The sequence below is a fragment of the Tetrahymena thermophila genome (genome assembly GCF_000189635.1).
Source record: "Tetrahymena thermophila SB210 genomic scaffold scf_8254688, whole genome shotgun sequence".
In the NCBI taxonomy this organism is placed as follows: domain Eukaryota; phylum Ciliophora; class Oligohymenophorea; order Hymenostomatida; family Tetrahymenidae; genus Tetrahymena; species Tetrahymena thermophila.
In genome coordinates this window covers 434,553-454,358 of record NW_002476454.1, presented here as the reverse complement: position 1 = coordinate 454,358, position 19,806 = coordinate 434,553, and the positions used below count along the sequence as shown (strand labels likewise).

At 22.7% G+C, this 19,806-nt stretch overlaps 7 protein-coding genes across 7 annotated transcripts; 2 read left to right on the top strand and 5 right to left on the bottom strand. All coding sequences in view use genetic code 6, as the record gives it.

Moving 5' to 3' along the window:
- Positions 1 to 201: 201 nt before the first annotated feature.
- Positions 202 to 678, bottom strand: TTHERM_000295088 (kinase domain protein; the record flags this gene model as incomplete). The annotated part of the gene is made up of 1 exon (XM_012796897.1): positions 202 to 678. One exon carries the CDS (start codon positions 676 to 678, stop codon positions 202 to 204), a length of 477 nt encoding a protein of 158 aa, XP_012652351.1.
- A 363-nt stretch (positions 679 to 1,041) lies between these two features.
- Positions 1,042 to 2,764, bottom strand: TTHERM_000295087 (Cln3 protein; the record flags this gene model as incomplete). The annotated part of the gene is made up of 7 exons (XM_012796896.1): positions 1,042 to 1,407; positions 1,462 to 1,670; positions 1,763 to 1,922; positions 1,984 to 2,105; positions 2,159 to 2,382; positions 2,442 to 2,593; positions 2,675 to 2,764. 7 exons carry the CDS (start codon positions 2,762 to 2,764, stop codon positions 1,042 to 1,044), a joined length of 1,323 nt encoding a protein of 440 aa, XP_012652350.1.
- Positions 2,765 to 3,377: 613 nt separating this feature from the next.
- Positions 3,378 to 6,493, bottom strand: TTHERM_00295100 (DEAD/DEAH-box helicase; the record flags this gene model as incomplete). The annotated part of the gene is made up of 11 exons (XM_001013142.3): positions 3,378 to 3,382; positions 3,445 to 4,262; positions 4,370 to 5,086; positions 5,144 to 5,256; positions 5,310 to 5,417; positions 5,469 to 5,607; positions 5,662 to 5,823; positions 5,889 to 6,021; positions 6,076 to 6,160; positions 6,207 to 6,416; positions 6,470 to 6,493. The coding sequence occupies 11 exons, from the start codon at positions 6,491 to 6,493 to the stop codon at positions 3,378 to 3,380; spliced, it is 2,514 nt and encodes an 837-aa protein (XP_001013142.2).
- A 1,021-nt stretch (positions 6,494 to 7,514) lies between these two features.
- On the bottom strand, positions 7,515 to 7,859 carry TTHERM_000295099 (transmembrane protein, putative; the record flags this gene model as incomplete). The annotated part of the gene is made up of 1 exon (XM_012796895.1): positions 7,515 to 7,859. The coding sequence occupies one exon, from the start codon at positions 7,857 to 7,859 to the stop codon at positions 7,515 to 7,517; it is 345 nt and encodes a 114-aa protein (XP_012652349.1).
- A 2,109-nt stretch (positions 7,860 to 9,968) lies between these two features.
- TTHERM_00295120 (vacuolar protein sorting-associated protein 35 containing protein) lies at positions 9,969 to 12,944 on the top strand (the record flags this gene model as incomplete). The annotated part of the gene is made up of 7 exons (XM_001013144.3): positions 9,969 to 10,471; positions 10,793 to 11,285; positions 11,399 to 11,710; positions 11,764 to 12,219; positions 12,272 to 12,523; positions 12,579 to 12,716; positions 12,774 to 12,944. The coding sequence occupies 7 exons, from the start codon at positions 9,969 to 9,971 to the stop codon at positions 12,942 to 12,944; spliced, it is 2,325 nt and encodes a 774-aa protein (XP_001013144.2).
- A 740-nt stretch (positions 12,945 to 13,684) lies between these two features.
- Positions 13,685 to 16,638, top strand: TTHERM_000295119 (hypothetical protein; the record flags this gene model as incomplete). The annotated part of the gene is made up of 3 exons (XM_012796894.1): positions 13,685 to 15,682; positions 15,828 to 16,318; positions 16,365 to 16,638. The coding sequence occupies exons 1-3, from the start codon at positions 13,763 to 13,765 to the stop codon at positions 16,636 to 16,638; spliced, it is 2,685 nt and encodes an 894-aa protein (XP_012652348.1). The 5' UTR covers positions 13,685 to 13,762.
- A 315-nt stretch (positions 16,639 to 16,953) lies between these two features.
- On the bottom strand, positions 16,954 to 19,526 carry TTHERM_00295130 (hypothetical protein; the record flags this gene model as incomplete). The annotated part of the gene is made up of 5 exons (XM_001013145.3): positions 16,954 to 16,972; positions 17,020 to 17,120; positions 17,182 to 17,256; positions 17,313 to 17,525; positions 17,691 to 19,526. 5 exons carry the CDS (start codon positions 19,524 to 19,526, stop codon positions 16,954 to 16,956), a joined length of 2,244 nt encoding a protein of 747 aa, XP_001013145.3.
- Positions 19,527 to 19,806: the final 280 nt, after the last annotated feature.

Below are 19,806 nucleotides of genomic sequence, written 5' to 3'. Positions count from 1 at the left end.
AATTAATTTAATTTTTTAATAAATAAATAAATATATTTTTTTATTATAACATTAAATTTTACTTATTTTCTTTTTATGTATTGACACAAACTATAAATTTTTTCTATTTTAATAAAAAATTATCAAAAAATATTATCTTTAAACAATTTATTCTTTGAAGCAAAGCTTTAATGATCAGATAAACTAAAATTCAATATTATATCATTAAAAATTAGTTTGATTCACTTAATTAGAGTATATTTTATTTATTCCATTACTTTATGCTTTTTCATCTGTTTCACTGAGAACACTATCAGTCATTTTGATTTTTGGTTTGCTATTGATGTCATCATAATCTTGCAATGAGTTTTTCTCTCTAACTGAGAGGGATTTTTATTTAATCTTTTCAAGTTCATTGATTTAAACTATTTGGATAGAATTTACATCCTCAACAAAGTTTCTTTATAAATTATATTGCATTTATTAATCATTTTATCCACTTCCTTTAAATGAAGGAGGATAAATTTTTACTTCAACTAAATCAATAGGATTGCTCATTCCAAATAAAATTTTAGACCTTTCTAAGACCTGACCTGTTTTATTTTATTATCCTTATCTATATTAAGTAAAATCCATGTTTGCGATTTGGCTATAAGGAGCTTAACATATGACTACGTTTCCTAATCTTCCTTCAATCATTTTTCTTATACACTATTTTTATATATTATTTCCTTTTCAATGCTTTTATATGAAAATTATATGATATAAATTAACTATACTTTTGATTGTTGTAATTAGCAATTAAAAAGCAGCATATAATTAAATACATTCATATTAATAGATATATTTTAAAAAAATTCTGATGAAATTAGGTAAATTTCAGATTAATAATAATAATTAATTGATTAGAATACATTCCTAAAATTATGTAAATAAGATAAATAATTATTCTAATATTAAAATGAACACTGTAAATATATAACAATAATTAAAATGTGCTTAATTCGTATAATAATTAATTAATTCTTATAATTTATTATTACTAATAAATTATTTTATTTTTCAGTCTTTCATGATAAAATTATCAATAACTAGACCACTTAAAGACGATAATAGTACACCTGTATCATTAAAAATAGAACAAATATTCATAGCAAGTTCTTTTTCGTTTCTGTCTATTTCTTAATGATTTAATAACAAATAATTGACATTTACATATGAAGCTCCTCCCATTAATCCTACAAAAATCATGCATGGAATTTATACTCCCATAGGTACTGATTTGTTTACTGCAAAGAAAATCCAAAGTCCAAAGTTACCAAGTTAAGCTGCAGTAAAGATAAATACTTTTCTGATTTTTATGAGATATAAAGATGATCTACTAATGAATACACCAATTTAGTAGCAAAAACAAAGGATAACAAAACCCTAATTTAAAAACAAATTAATTTTCTGTTGTATAATGATATTTATCAAAATTACATTTTTTTCTAAGAATCCATTAAAGTCATCAGAGTATTAATCACTATCTAATTATGGATGTGCTCTTTCTGCCCATACTGTTTCAATGACGTATTCGAGATAATAAACTAATCCAAGATTTACTGCTAGAGTCCACATTTTTGGCATCACTGATTTGATATTTTGAATAGACAACTTCTTATTGTTTTTAGCATCATCATCTTCTGATTCTTTAATAGTGATTGATTTATTTTCATTTTGTTGTTCAGAAAGTTCTTCTTCTGTCATAAATTAACAGAAAAAAAATAAATAAAAATATTACTTTCAATTAATTATTATTGTGATTCCTCACCTTATTGGCTTTCACTGCAATTGCTTTCTGAACCTACTTGATTAGACTTATAGAATTTTCTCTTTCTATTGTCATACCATAAGAAACATAACCAATAGCTTGCCTCAATAGGAATCATGATTAAAAATATCTATCGTAAAATATTAATTTAAATATTAGATATATTTTATTATTTAATTAATATTTATTACGATGTAAAGATCTAAATTAACAGCCTTCAAAATAAGAAGTAATCCTGAACCGAAAGGACCAGCAAAACCTGTACCACTACTCCATCCAGCTACAAGTCTTGAAGGAAACACTTTTAAGTAACCTTTTTTGAATAATTTATAAGTTAATCACAGTATAAAAATGAATTAATTCTACCTAACATTACAGATTCACCAAATGCCTACATGGTACCGCACATTACCGATCCAACTAAGCATGTATAGAAACCCCATTTGCCATTAGCTTTTGAAGAAAAAGCAATAATTATATAGGCGCCAATAGATAATACAATGCAAACAAATATTCTCTTCTTATGAGAGATTTTAATGAAGAATTTTGAATTGATTGAACGCATAACACCAGATAAAACAATCAATGATCTTTTTTTAAAGAAAAAAATTGAAAATCAGCTTGAGAGTGAGTAATAGATAATATTTACAATTAAAAGAGTGTCATAAAGTTTTTCATATCAAACTTATTTGCTATATCTTAAGCAGCTGTACCAACTAAAACATACCCTGTATTATTAATTATACCAATCAAGAAGAGCATGAAAAGATACATTTTTTCATTTTATTCAACATTTAATTCCTAATAATAAATAAATTTATTTAACTTTATAACTGGAATCAATATTTCATATGCTTGCGAGTAAAATAAAATGTAAATTACTAAGTCATCTTTTGTTTCAACTTAGCTGCTGACAACAATATCTACTTTTTAGAATTCTTTATCAGAATTTTTTCTTTGATTTACCTACATTTTTATTTTGTAATTTCACAGTTTAATTTAAAAATTAAGCAATTAAATAAATTATTTTGTGTAAAATTGAAGGCTAAAAACTTTTTGAAAGAGCTAATAAGTAAAAAGTGTAGTAAATATAATATAGAATTGAAATCTACAAATTTTTAATTTTTCAATATATAAAATTAATGTTATTTTCCTTATGAATACTATTCAAAATATTGCATTAATTTTGGTTGCTTAAATATATTTTTTGCATCATAATAGTTTTTTGGTCAGGTAAATTTTATTTTCTCTTAAAAATACAACAAAAAATATTACTTGAAAAATTTTACACTAAATTTCAAAAGATTAATCAATATATCATACTTATAAACAAATATTTTAGATTTCCAAATTATTTTTGTCATAAATATCTCCTAAATCAAGAAACTTTTAGAAAATACTTTTTTTATCAATAATCTAAATATGAAAATATTATATTTTCATTTAAGATAAAATTTATTTTATTTAAGAGCTCATTCATACACACAATAAAGATAAAATAAAAAATTTACTTTTACACTTTTAAATTTATACTTTTTAATTATATTAAATAACTCTGTTTACACATCAATATATTATCTATTTATCACTCTAAATTTTAAAAAATAATAAAAAAGTTCAAATATATCTTATTCTTTTATAAATAAAATTACTTTTTTTCTGAAGCATTCCTCCACTCACAAATCCACTTCTGAATTATTATTACATGCCTTTTTTCATCTGATCTCTAAAATTTTCCATTATACTCTCTCTAGACTATCTCTAAGGCACTTAATTTTATACTGGCTAATTTTACTGCTATTACTATTGTTAACTACTAGAACTGTTTGAAGTAATTGAAGATTTTTAATTTTAAGCCTGCTATATTTAAATACGAACAAACTGTAATTAGTCTTATATTTGCTAAAATATTATTTCTTTCTCATTAATTTATAATTATTACAATTGTGCTTGTATGTTAAACTATTCTTAAGTTATTTTTCCTGTTTGTAGCAGCTACTCTTAATACTCTCTAACTATTTTTTAAGTCTATATTGCCTTTTCTTTTTCTTTTAATAATTTTTGCTCTTCTTATTCAAGTAGATCTTTTTAGCTAATCAACTATTCTAAATCAAATAATGGAGGAGGTGGTGCTTGAGTTTGTGATATTTTTTGTTTTTTAATATCCTAATCAACATCAGCCTTAATTTAGTCTTTTATACTTAGTTCATCTTCTTGCTTGTAGCCAAGTCCATGTTTTGTGTTTCTTTATCTAGAAAGAGCTTATTTTAATAGCTTAGAAGAATCTTTTCCCTTGGCAAAGTCAACACCTAGCTTTGTAGCCAAGCGCTATGCTTTAAATTAATCATCATTCATGGCTACTTCTTCTAAATTAGGTGGGACAGGCTAACCGCTTATTTCCATAACTTTTAGCATATCTGATGCGAATTTACTTTCACTCATTAATATCAGACTATATGCAGTGCCATCTCTAAATATAAATAAATAATATTAATTTTAAATAATAATAATAAAATAATTTATTTTTTATTCTTAATTTAAATGCACAAATAATTTATTTATTTATTTATCTATTACGTTGCTCCTGCTCTTCCTGTTCTACCAATACGGTGGATATAAGTATCAGTATCTTGAGGTAAATCATAATTAATTACTGTTTTTATTTCAGGTATATCCAAACCACGAGAAGCAACATCAGTTGCTATTAATAGGTTTTTAGCTGCTTTAAATTTATTAATTATATCAGTTCTTTCACTTTGTATTTTATCACCGTGTAATACAAGTGCTTCTAAGTACAACCTCTATTTAATCAGTTCTGATAATTTATTACAATTAGTAATGTGATTAACAAAAATTAAAACTTTTCCTTTTTACAAACACAAGTTTAAATTATTTAAAATCCATTAATCTTTAAAATTTGAATCCTTAAATATGATTGGCTCCTATCTTATATCTTCATTTGCTTAATTTTCTCCACCTATCTTAATAGTAACAGGATTTCTTAACACATCCATAACTAAATTTTATATTTTTTTTTTCAGAGTAGCAGTAAACAGTAAAGTTTAACGGTCTGGTCTTATCTATTGCATTATTGAACGAATCTACTTTTCAAAACCCATACTAAACATTTTATCAGCTTCATCAATAACTACGTAAGTGCACCTTCTTAGATTTGTTGCTTTCTTTTGAATCATCTCCATAAGTCTACCAGGTGTTGCTATTAGAATTTCGACACCAGCTTTAAGCATCTTCCATTATTCATGTTTATTCTCTCCACCTAAAAGAGCTCCAACTCTAAAAAGTTTAATAAAACGATTTTCATAAAAAATTAATTATAAATAGATTTTTTACGATATGTTATAAATTTTTGCATATCTTTTCGACTCAGTATAGACTTATTGGCAAAGTTCTCTTGTTGGTGCTAATATTAACCCAATAGGGCCTTCATTTTTTTCTAATTCTCTCTAAATTAAAAATAATAAGATAACTAACTGCATTGATTTGCAAATTGCTTTACTTAATCAAGGATATGAATTAAAAGAGGCCAAAGATAAGAAACAGTTTTTCCTGAACCTGTTTTAGCAACACCAACTATGTCTCTACCACTTAATCCGCAAGGTAGAGCCTTTATAATAAATAAATTGAATATGAAATAATTGAATAGAAACTAGCATACTTGACATTGAATTTAAGTAGGTTTTTCAAATCCTAATTTTGTGATTTATCTCATTAACTCTTCGTCAAATCCTAAATGACCAAAACTTACAATAGGCTTTGGTGGTCTGACTCCACTAACCTTTATTTCAAATTCTTTTCTTTATTATAATAATTATTTAACATGGTATAAGATTAAAATTTAAACAAACTACCTTATTTTTTCAACTTACTATTCTGTAAGCTTTGTAATATCAGGATGTTCTTAATAAAAATTTTTAGTAAAAGCTTCATATTTAATTGAAGAGTGATCTACTTATTCTAGGAGCTAAAAGTTTTTTTTCTTCATTTCTTTAACCTTATTAAAGTCTACTTCTCTTTTTATTTTGTAGAATATTAAAAGATTAAATTTATTTAAATTTAAAATAATCAAGAAGTGTACCCATCACTATCTAAGAAATCGTATTAATTGTTATTATCCTCATCTTCTTCTTCATAATCATCTTCGCTATTATCATTACTACTATTTTCATTTTTGTCTTTTTATTTTTTGCTTTTTTTATTTGGATTCATTTCTTTTGTTTTATAAAAGAATTTGAAAAACTAAACATTTTTAATAAAAATTATACTATCAGCCTCTTAAATAAGTTTCTTTTTAATGCTATCCATATAAGTATCTAAATGATCATCTTCATCTAATCTTTCACCAGCTTTCTAAAAATTAAAAATTTAAAATCTTTGTCAAAGTTTATTGAAATACTCTTTTGGTATTTAAATTTAGTAAATCTGGGTTTTCCTTTTTTTATATTGTTTCTTTTATATCTTTATCGGCTTATTCTTCTATTCCTTTCATAAAGGCATCAAGTTCATCTTCTTCATCATCTCCATCATTATTGTTTTCATTATTTTATTGTTGCTCATCATCTTCTTCATCAAAATACTTATCTTATCTCAAATCTTCAGTAAGTTGCTTTATTAATTTATCATTAAAAAAATCTATCATTTTTCCTTTAAAATTTTTACTCTTTTTTTTCTCCAATCTCCCATTTTTAGTTTAGAAGCTATTTAATGTACTTATTTTAAATTTTTAGTTTATTATTTCAAGATATTTTTTAATAGACGATTTTTTTTATAATTTAAACATATTAATGATAAAAATACTAAAAATCTGATAAACTATCAGATAAAAATTTAAAAAGATTTCTATAAATAAAATAAATGGAAAGTTTTGTAAATAAAATAAAATATCTACTGGTTACTCCTAGGCTAATTTATTGAGCAAACAAATTCTATTTTTAATAAATTAATTTTTTTTTAGATTATTATTAAAAACTAAAGGAAATGCTTTTTGAATAAAATTTTTAAACAACACAAAAAGATACTAATACAAAAATAAAAAAAAGATATCTTTCAAATAATAAAAATTTAAATATTGTAGTTACTTTAGTATTAAATAAACAATAAATTTTTAATTAAACTAGTTTATCAATATTAAAAATCTAAAATAATCAATTATATAAATCGTAAATTACATATAAAGGATTCAATTACATAAACTTATAAAGAGTTTTGTAAAAAAGAGTCATAGAAACTCTAATAGAAAAGAAAATATAAAAATAGTAATCTATCGTTTCTTCTTTCAAAATTTTTATGTCATAAGTTGAAGTTGTGAAAGACTAAATATATTCATTTGAAGAAATCAAGTAAGCTAATTCAAAACAAATTTATTTTGTCATTCTTTTTTTCATAAAAAAGTAATTTATTTATTCTAAGGGAACTACTTTAATTTTTTACCATAGTTGGTACTGCTTCTCTAGTTAATTAATATAATCCATGAAAATTTCAATACAGTATGCTCCTTTTACATGATTTTCTATTTATAAATCAGTTATTTTATGATAATCTATTAGAGACTCTATAGCAAATATTTCAAAATCTTCACCATGGCCATTTAAAAGCCAGCATAAAGACACTAAATTATCCAAAGTAATACATTTTTCCATAACTCTTTTAAATTCATCATAGGAATCGAATTGCTGCTAAAAATTAAATCCAAATGATCCCTCTTTCAAATTAGTTAATTAACCAATATTATCAGCTAAAATTGTATAAATCTTTTTATTTTAGATTTAAAGACTAAAATTTACTTTAACAGATTCAGCTAATTTGTTTTTACAAATAAAAGAAATAATATTTTCTTAATCTTCAGCGCTTAAAATGCAAATTCTTGAATTTAAATTAAGATTAATTTTAATTAGATTACTAGCTTCTTACATGGATATTATTATTTATGAAAGCTACAAAACAGAATCATAATTATAACCCTGAAATTCATTAATAAATTCGACAGAGGAAGGGAGAAAATGAAATAGATTCTTAGAAATATATTTATGTTTATTATACATATTTGCATTAGATTAAAAGCAATTACAATATATTCTTTAGTTCTTTGCCAAATATAGCTTAGATATAACTGATAATATACTTTAATTTATACTTGAGGATGTCAATTCAATATTTATAAACTTTAGATTTGTTTAATTTGATAAAAAAATATATAAATTTTATTCATCTAAATATTACTAGCTTTCAATGATATTAAGATTCTACAAAACTGGAAAAACTAAACTAGCATTGGCTTATGCAATTTTCAATAACTAAAACAAATTTAAAGTGATTTCATTGATACTTAATTAGTTTTGAATAATTATTTACATTATGTCTTAATATTTATTTTAATTAGAATTAAATTGTACATGAAAGTGCATTTTATTTATATTTTAGAAATTTTACTATTTTATTTTATCAATAAATTCGTAATCACTAATGTATATTTCTAAGAATTAGCAATTTGATAAATCTTCTTCATTAAATAAATCAAAGCAATTAGAGCTGAAAGAAAGCTAATTAAGGGAATTGCTTATTTAAAATTTTGTAGATTTTTTTTAATTGTGTTCTTCTTATTCTTCAATTTCTTCTATAAAGTCTAATTGAACAGAAAAACTCCTTAAACTTGAATTTTATAAAACAGAATTCAGCTCAGCCACCTTATTGATTGACATACATTTTAAGTTTAGGCTGAGAGATTATAAATTATTTATTATCTAGGAATTAAGCTAATAGAGTAGATAAAGATCATGAGCTTTCAATGAGGTTAATGAAGTTAATTCAGATTGTATTTATAATAATTCTTTAGAAAGATCAGCTTTTTGAATTTTTGAAACATCTAAAAATTAATATATTCTAAACTTTTGTATACTTTCTTCTTGGGTATTAAAAATCAAAGATGGGTAATAAGTGATTTATTCTCTTAAATCTAATAAAGCACGTAGAAGTAAAAAAAAATCAGTTTCTGACTCTATTAGAATTTAGTCATCATAACCATCCCATTTCATTAAAGTCTTTGCATACTTTTCAATTTAGTATTCAGCCCAACGATTGTTCCTGTAAGACTTAGTAATTATCTTGTAAATCAACTCATAATAATTTTCTCTTGAAACAGATTTGTCTAGATAAGAGTCGTAAATTTTCTCCATATCTGATATAAAAAATAAGGTATTATTTATTTCAATATTTAACATCAATATTTGATATACTGATTTACTAAGTAAAATTATAAATATTTTTATTAAATTTTAATTCAATCTAAAAGTTAATTTATAAGCTTAACTAATAAAATTAATAGGCAGGCAAAACTATTTTTTACAAAATATAAAATGTTTTTTCCTGAGTAAAATATTATTTTCATTTTATATTTATTTGTCATTAATTGATAAAAATTTGACTATTTGATTTCTCAGAATTTTTTTTGATAAATAAATCCTTCCTTCGTTTTTATTTAATAATTTACTTATTTTTAATTGATAAATAATTATTATTAAAATATTTTTCATTTAAAAATTACTCAAATCTAAGACTAAGCCAATCAAAAAGATTAATAAAAAAATCATTTTATTCATTTAAGTATTTTGTTATACTATTGTACTTTTAATACAGATATTTATTTGATTAATAGAATTATGAACTAAAGTTTGAATAAGATAAAGAAATAGATCAAAAAATTAGATGATCAAAAAATAGGCAAGCGTGGTTTATTAACTATTGAAATCTTTTGTGAAGATATTTGAAAAAAAAAAAATGAATAGAAAAAGCTTAATTCAATTAAGTAATAGGGTAATTGATATATTTCTTATGAATACTTTATATTTTAATTGAAAAAGATATCAGAAAGGTAAAAAGAAGTGAAATCAGCAGTCATAAATACATACATAAATTTTTGTTTTGGATAAGCAGCAAGCAGTATGTTTTTATACATTTTGTTAATTACTTTTTTATAAATGAATAAATTAAGATATTATCATCATAAGCAAAGATCTTTGTTATTATTTAGATTAGCTGCTTTATTCGGAAAATTTATCATGAATGAAATAAATAAAATTTCTTTAGATTATCTCTAAAATAATATTTGAAAAAGAAAAAGTAAAATTCATAAGAAATTTATAAAAATAAAAGAGGTATACAAATGTAAGAAGACGTTGATTAGGAGAGACTATTAGATTAGGCTCGTTAAAAAGTAAAAGAATAAGCTTACTTTATGAAAAAAGCATTGGATCAAGTCAATTTAAGGGATGGCTTGAGACACGCTTCCACCATGTTAGAAGAATTAGGTGTTAGGGAATAGGTTTAATTAAATCCAAAAAACTATTACATAGTGTTTATGCAAATTTTTGATGAGCTCCGTACTTTAGAATAATATTTTAAAGAAGAATACAGAAGAGGCCGTAAAATGATGGATTTGTATGAGTCTGTTTAGCATGCTACTAAGTTAATTCCTAGACTTTATCTTTTAATCACAGTTGGTTCTGTTTATATTCAAACTCATGAAGTAGGTGCCAAGGAAATTCTTCTCGATTTGTTAGAAATGATTAAAGCAGTTCAACATCCTACAAGAGGTCTATTTTTACGTTATTATTTCCTTAAAATGTGCAAAGATCGTCTCCCCGATAAGGACTCTGAATATTTTGGGTAACTTATTTTTCATAAAATTAAAATCTACATTTTAACATTTAGTGATTTTAGATGAAATTTTTACTGTTTATTATATAAAAATTTACAACTTTTTAAAGATTGTTGCCATTAAACATACTTTCAATTTCATTTTTATTCAGCTAAGTATTATAATAGTATTTAAAATGAAGATTGAATAATTTAGAAATCATAAATATTCTTTTAAAAACGTTAAACAGTAAAAGAAATAAATATTGCTAATGAAATATTTCAAAAATGAAAAAATTGATTTTTTTATGAAAGTAAAGTAATTTTTAATAATATTTTTATAAAACTTAGAGAAGGCGGTGATGTTGATGATTGCATTAACATTATTACTAGAAATCTTAATGAAATGAATAAGTTGTGGATCAGAATGAGCGGAAAGTCTAGAGATAAACCAAGAAGAGAAAAGGAAAGAGTAGACTTAAAGATTACAGTAGGTGAAAATATTCATAGATTGAGCAGCTTGGAAGGTGTAAATAGTGAAATTTATTAAACTACCGTTTTACCTAAATTACTTGATTTGATTGTTAGCTCTAAGGATGCTATTTCTTAAAATTATTTGATAGATTGCGTTATCTCTTGTTTCCCTGATGAGTATCACTTGATAACCCTTCACGATATTTTAGGTGTTTGTACTACCCAACTTGAGCCTAAAGTTGACATCAAGTCAATCTTCATATCCTTGATGGATCGTTTGGCTGAATATGCTCTCCGTTCAGAAGACGTTTAGGCTACTTTCAACTCTGATAACCACATTTATTCTATGTTCAAAAATAACATTGACAATGTAATTAATTAAACTAATCAGTCATTATTTTATTTAGAATATTTATCAAATAAACTAACTTAATATTCTAAAAGCTATTTCATAATCCTTAAAAAAATATATTTATAAAATAGTTGGTTGAAAGATCTAGCAGTACTGAATTTAAAAATGTTTTAGATTTAATGGTTGCATTTTTGAAGTTCTCTTTGAGATGTTATTCATCAAACGGCGATTATGTTAACTAAATTTTAAAAAGCTGTGTTAAGATTTGTGAAAAGTAACATGAATAGGATTTCTAAGATGATTGCTTAAAGAATATTGTCAAATTTTTGACCATGCCCCTTGAAACTATGTCCTTAACAATTCTCACTATGGATGAATATCCCAACTTGATGAAGTACTTACCTTTCTCTAAAAGACGTTAAGTCGCTTAAAAGATTACCTAAGTAAATAATTTTGAAAATTAAATAATTTAAACAATTAATATATAAATTTTTAGGCAGTTGTTAGCTTAAAGAGAAACATTAATGATTAGAAAATTGCAGAATAATTAGTTCTCTTTATCCATCCCTTATTAGTAACTGAAAAAGACTATATTGAAGTTTCCTAAAATGATTTTGAAGAAGAATAAAATTTAGTTTGCAAAATGCTTCATCTTGTTCATCATGATGACGCTTAAGAGTATTGGAATATTTTAAGACTCTTCTTTGATAACTTCTAAAAAGGAGAAATTAAGAGATAGAAATTCACTTATCCTACCATGTTCTACGCTCTTGCCAAATTCACTCGCTCAGTCTATGAAAAGAACTAACAAAATGAAGTCCTCAATTACAATAACATTTTTGAGATTATGAAGTAATTGATTGAAACTTTAGCTTAGGAATATCACTCACTTGCCCTCAAGCTCTACATTTAGTTCATTTTAATTATAAATGAATTCGACCATGAAAAAACTGTAATAATTTCTTAGACATATTATTTTAATTTGACAAAAATTACTTAAAAAGCTTGATGAATTCACATATGATATTGCTACAACAGCTTTAACTATTTATCAAGACGATCTAGGTGATGCTGATATTAAGCTCTAAGCAATTTAGGTAATTAGTGGTGCCCTTAACAAAGTCTCATGCTTAAGTGAAGAAAACTATGACACTCTTTCATCAAACACCACCTAATATTCTGCCAAGTTACTTAAAAAGCAAGATTAGGTTCTCTCAATATTAAATTGCACTCATCTCTTCCATGGTGAACTTATTGTAATCAAAATTTATTATTAATTTTTAATTATACATTCTTTTTTTATTAAATTAGAAAGATGAAGAATCTGTTAAGAAATGTTTAAAGAAAGCTATTAAAATAGCTTAAACTTTACTTAAAACCTAAAATAAGAGTATTAACTTGTATATTTATATCTTGAATCGTTACTTCGTATTCTGGAATTATGTTCAAGTAAGCAATCAATTTATTTTAAAAATTTACTAACCTAAAATAAAAAAATAAAATTAGTTTGATGCAGCAGAGGTTCAAGAGCTTATTAATATTATCAATGAAAAAATTGGAACTTTAGAAAAATCAGCTGAAACTGATGCTCTCTAAAAATATTGGAGAAATACAGTATAATATATTAAATCAAAGTAAGAATAAAATATAGCTGGATTCGCTGAGCTTCATGTTTGAAAAATACTTTTAAACTTAAGAATTAGTTTAAGTTAAACAAAAATAAAATATTCTCAGAAGTAGTAATAAATTGACTTTTTAAATGCATTACTAGTTGAAAAAATATGTTTAAATTATATACTGATAATAAATTTTATAGTTGTGATTATTATGAAAAGTTAAATACAAATTCTAAATTTCAAAAAAGATTAAAGAGATAGATTATATAAAAAAATAAATTAACTTTATTATATTTGTTTTAATTCTTTATTAATTTTCTAATCTAAATTTTTAATTTTTTTATAATTCAAACATTTAAGAAATTGGTGAAAAATAAATAGTCATTTTAAAAATTATTTGATTATTAGACTAATTTTGGAGTGTTAAGCTTTCATAAATCTAAATCATATTATTTTGTTTAAAAATTATTAAATTCAATTATTAAAACAAATATAATTTAGATTTAAAAATATTATTTCAATGTTTAATTTTCAAATAATTTAAATTGGAATATTTTAAAGATATATTAATTTTACATAAACTATAATAGTTAAATTGACTCAATAAAAAATAAATAAAATGAAAACAAACTTTTTCAAAATTATTTTAAAGTTTTATTTTTACTAAAAAAAACTAAAAAATATTTCTGATATTATAAAAATTAAATTTTTAAGCAATAATTTTCTTATCTGATATTTTTTTGGTTGGTGATCAATAACTTTATTACATAGCTGATTGGTTTCTTAATTATAAAATCTACAATTTATATCAAAATTTTAAAAACAATTTTCTTAATTATACAAAGCGACAATTAGATTAAGCTCTATATAATACAAAAAATGTTTATTTTTTAAAAATTTGTTAATAAAAAAAGCGCGCCTACTAATCAAAAAGATATAAACGATAGTCAAGAATCTTAAGAAAATAATAAGAAATAGTTTAGCTAAAAAATATAGCTTCCTCTAAGGAAAGCTTTATTTCCAACTTTTTATTCAAACTAGCCCACTATATAAAATATTTATTAGGATGGAGTTAAAATTTTATAAAAGTTATAAGAAATAATTGAATAGATATAAAGTAATAAGCTATTATGCTCCTAAGAAAATGTTAAAAAATTATGGAAAGAAATTGACCAAGTATTTTAAAAATTAGAAGGCACTTAACTGAGCAATTAGATAAAATTAATATTTTATTAGTATATCTATAAAACTCTTAATATTTAAGAATAAGCTATAGATTTCATTTCTGATGAGCTAAAGTGCTATGATAAAGAGAAATATAGCTTAATTTAGTTTTTTATTTAATGGTAATAATAATATTGTAAGCATTACACTGAGGAGTGTACTTTATCACTAAACAGAGGACTAAATATATTAAAGAATTTTATAGATTAGATTGATTCTTCTTTTGAGATATGCTGTTTTTTGAATTTTTATTCATAAGATATACTTACTCCACTAGGGTTTTAGCAAAATGATATGCAACAACTACATTAAAAAATAAAAATTGAAAATTAAATATAGGAATAAACAATAGTTAATATATTAGAAACTGTGCTTTTTATCTATAATTTGTAACTTTATTTGCCCTCATAGTTAGTTAAATAGAATTTTCCTTATCTTATTTATAACAAAAATCTCTTTTAGTAAAAATAGTCTTAGCAGATTAATTCTAATAAACCTGATTAATTAAGTAAAATAAATGAGGAATGTGACAAAAATAAGTTAATCCAATCAACTTTGAAGCTTACGAAAGATTCATATTCTGATGATAAAAATTCTATCTAACAAATATCTAAAGAATGGGATAAATAATAAAATAGTATAGGTGACGAGCAAATTCATGAAAGTTATGAAGATATTTAATTAAATTAAAGCTTTGATGATGCTTAGAGTAATATAGTTCAACCAATATCTTTTGTATTATGGCAAGAATATGAAATTATAAAAAGATTTACTAATTATATTGATTTTATTTAATTATTCATTGAGAAAGTTATTGTTTTTAATTAATAAGATGAATGTACTTCAAATGTCTCATTAAAATCCTCCTCAAGGTAGTCTATATGTTAAGATTAGCAAAATGATATACTAAAGGCATAAATATTAATAAAGAGTTATTTTTATTTATAAGAAAATTAAAAAATCGGATTAATAAACTTGTTAAATTAAGTTTTAGATAACTTAAAAACAGATCTAAATTTTAATAAACTAAAGCATTTAACATAATTAATATTATTTTTTATCACTAGTGATGAAGTGGAAAGCAACCATAAAAAAATTATTTTTTCAAATAAGCTAAGTTAGGAGCTGTTAATCCATTTTCAAAAATCTGAATAAAAGAAGATTCTTAATCATTAAAATATTATTTAAAGCGAATTAATCTCTAATTACCAACCCCTACTTGATTTTTAACAATGTGTTATTAAAAATGGTAAAACTAAAAAAGTTCATATAAATTCGAAATCAAAGATAAACATAAATGTCGATATCTTTGAAAAGCTTTCTATTGTCAATCTTTCAATAGGAATATTAAATAAAGATATTAAGCTCTGCATAAAATATCTAGGGCCTTTAGATACGCCTGAAAAGATTAATCCTATCGAGTTAATTAGAACTGGCAAAATAAATTAAGCACCATATCGGATTAATTTTTTGGCAGAGTAAGAAGGCATTTATTGCATTGAATTTATTAATTCTTATTCCTGGTTTGCAAGCAAAGAAATAGAGTATAGAATTAATATTCTAACACCTTTTTAAGTAATTAAAAATTTTAATTAATAATAAATTAATTTTTTTTTTTAATTTGTAAATCAATTTTCTTAACAATTTTTTGAAATTTATTTTAACATTTCATTTGAATGTATCAATTAAAAATTCATTATTATATAATTAATGATAATAGGTTGGCTTAAACTAATCGAGTTCATTGACAAAAACTATATTTCCTATAGCTTCAAAACCCTTCCATTAGAAAGCAGTGGAGCATTTCTAAGAGAACTAAAAAATATTTAATCAAGCAACTGATTAAGCTTTACTTGTTTTGAATTAAAATATGCTAACAATTTTATATAAGACAAATAATAATTAGAAATTTAGTAACATTATAGAAATTTTTAAAAGTAATGAAAATTAAAATATATTTGAAACCCTTGAACCTTAAGTAATTAGCTCATTATGTAGCATAATAAATTAAATTTATTAATAAGATTCAAAAATATACTTCAATAAAAACTCTAAAAATAAGTTAGTTTTGTATATTATTGTAGACAATGAAGAATAAATAGAATATTTTAACAGAGACTCTTTGTTTTAGCTTACTGTTTTACACAATTTTCCAGTCTCTGAGATAATTATTGAATCTTATCCTAATATTTTTATCTAGATGTTTTTAATGTAAATTTTTTCATTTTAAAATTATCTTCTAATCTATTTATTAAAGGTAAAAAGGTATAATTTATAAGTAAAAAATAATACTTTATTGGTAATATAATAACAATCTTTATAAATCTAATAATTATGAATGTGCTCAGCTAGTTGAAAATAATTTTGATGAGGTATACTAGATCTCATATGACTAAATTTCGTAGAATTAGGTCTTAATAATAACAAAATCAAACTTTGAAGAAATTAATTAATCAGATCAAATATTAAGAGTAAAAAATGAATTATAATAACACAACTTTATTTTATAAATTAATAACTTATTTTAATGAAAAAATGAAAAATGAAAATTTGATATTTATTTATTCTTACAAAATTTATTTATGATAATTTTATAGAGTATTAAATAAATACTTTATGGTGTAAATTATGAATAATTAGTGGTATCAAGCCTTTGTTATATTTGCTTTCATAAAATAATTATCTTAATAGCTATATATATTTTTTTATAATTTTTAAATAATTTTTTTTATCAAATAAACTTTTTTAAATAATTTGAATAATTAAAATATTAGCATCTAAGTAGACAGTTTTTTTTTAGAAATCAAGATACTTTTAGCTTTATTGTAAATATGTTAGTTATAGATTCAATCAGTTTTCTATTCTCTATTTCTAAAGTTTATATAATTTATTAATCTAAACTATATTTTTACTAAATTTCTTGCAATTTTAAAGTTAAGGTCTTAATTTAAGTATTCATATCATCCATTTTTTATTATTGAAATTCTAATTCAAATTCTTTTTATGTCAAATTCTATTTTAATTACTATTAAAAATTATTAGTTAGTTATTTCATTTTTTAATATATTGTTTACTTTCACTTCTAACTTCAATTATTCATTAATTTTTTCAATCTTTGTATTGAGTTCATGGTCATTATTTTATTTCAGCTAATGTAAATTTAAAATAAAATTAAAAATTGAATATTTTAAAATAATTATTTTACTTAATTATTTTGCTTTAATTTGTTGGAGTTAAGATTACAAGTTGAAGATGAAGATCTTTAATTTTCATGAGATTTTTTACTTAAATCTAAATACGTGGCACTAGCTAGACAGTTTAGTTGTCTAATAGTCTTGTTAGGATCCTAGCTATTTTCATTTATACTATTAAGTGTAGTTTCAGGGCTCAATTATTCTTTAACTTCTCTTATCTAATTCTTTTTTAATAAAAAATTAACTTTCAATATTTAAGGAGTATTTTAAATAATATTTACTGAAAGTTTATCGTACTCTAAATTATTATAAAAATTTATATTTTTATTCGATGACGAGGATAAGTTATATTTTTTCTGATCTTAGGTATTTATATTAAACTCACTTACCTCGTTTCTATAGCTGTTATCTCTCGTAAAGTTATTCATAAAAACATTGCTATTCAAGCTTTATTTGATATTTTCTAAAATTTTTTTTAATTGAAGTTGTTATTCATACTAACAATTTTAACATTTTATTGATATGCATTCATATTGAACTTTTTATTAAATGTGCTATGAAGGATTCGCTTTAAACATACTCCTTGAAATTTTTTCATCCAAAATACTATCATCAATATGCTCTTCTACACTTAATGAATTCTCAGTTCCATTATTTAATTTATTATTATTATTTTTATTAAAATCATAATTTTTATTATTTTCTTATTAGAATTCTTCTAATTTATAACGGAATTTTTGTTTGTTATTAAGTGGAGTGCTTTCTTCGTTAATTTATATTTTTGACTCAGATGTATTTAAAATATTTTCAGAATCATTAACTAATTATTTAAGTTCTTAAATTCTACTTTCATACTAGTTTGGTGTCATTTTATTTTAAACCTATCGCTCTGCTTATTGATTATAGCTATAATAATTCTCTTAATCTATACTCTCTAATTTAAGTTAATTATTTAAATTTTTACGAGGTAATTATTAATGAGATTAATCATTTTTCATGATAAGACTGGAAAAATTACATTAAGGAGTTTCCAGATTATTTTAATTTGATATTTTATATCTAATAGTTGAATCTGGAGGAGTCACATTTCTCAAATTATTTTTCTTATCACTATTTCTTTTTAACAAACTATTGGTTGAGATGTTATCAGTTGACTTATTATTTTTGTTGTAGTTATTATTGTCGTATTATATTTTTGTAAAAAATTTTTACTTTGGTGTTTCAGCTGCTAGATCTAATTCGTTTGTTTATGGAAAGTTATTTAATTAAACTCCGTTTTGAAAGCTTTGTTAGTTACTTTAAGAGTTTTAAGTGTGATTTTGTTACTACTGCAATATGGATTGAAATGTCTAAGGTTCTTTATTTTTTATAAATTATGTATTTTTAGTCATATATTGGCTTGCTTAATTTTTAGATGTTTACTATTAACTTGACTCGAAGTCTAAATAGCTATTTTTTTAATTTTATTGAGGTAGTTAAATTTTATCCCTTGGAGTATTTTAGAAGGATTATTAATTAGAGGCTAACTTACAACCAAGCATAGTATTAGTTTGAAAATTTTAAAGATCTATATTATTAGATACTGGTTATTAGTTCTTTTCATTATTTTGATTCTAGTTATTTGCTTAGTTTTGATTAGTAAATAGCCATCTATTTGATACTTGCTATTATTAATACCTTTATTATTCTTGCTAATTTGTATATTGCTTGTTGCTTAAGTAAGATGCTGATTAAGAATTAATTTACTACTACTAATTATTCACTAGATTTGTATTTTTTGAGTAATTATAATTACTTTACTCTATTTGTTATTCACTCTAAGCACTATTTTTTAAAAGGAGGTTATTTCTAACTAAATTTGATATACTTTAACTTTAAGTATTCTTTTTTTTATTGCTCTAATCTTATTAAATAGAAGTTTAACTAGGTGGAAGAGGGCAATTTTTTTAGCTTCTTTATTATATATTATTTTATGTATTTGAAAAAACCTTTTATTCTTCTTACAAATAGCTATTGTTAAATGATTTCCCTTATTTTTAATCTATTTAATTTTATGAAAAATGTTAGATGTTTTATTTGCTTTGGTTCGATAGAGGCTGATTATATTGCATGTAACCACTTCTTTCTTCTTAATTTGACCTTGTAGAACTGGCTTAACATTGTTGTGATACTTAATTTACATAATTTAAATTCTATATGTGTTTCTGAAAATCATTAAAAGTCATAACATTCTTAGATTAAAATGTATCAGGTTTTTTTAGCATATTTATTTACTATTAATTAATCGTAGTTTGATTTAAACTAAGTTATTTTTGAGGTTAACGCGAATTTAAAGACTAAGAATTAACCCCATTTCTTTCTTTAGCTTCTTATTACCTATTAAAATTTTAGTGCATATCCAAAAAATACGATTTTATTTTATATTTACTTTAAATTATTGAATGATTGATGTTATTTGTTTAAGTAAAAAAAATTTTTTATAGTTAAATCAATCAAATATTAAAT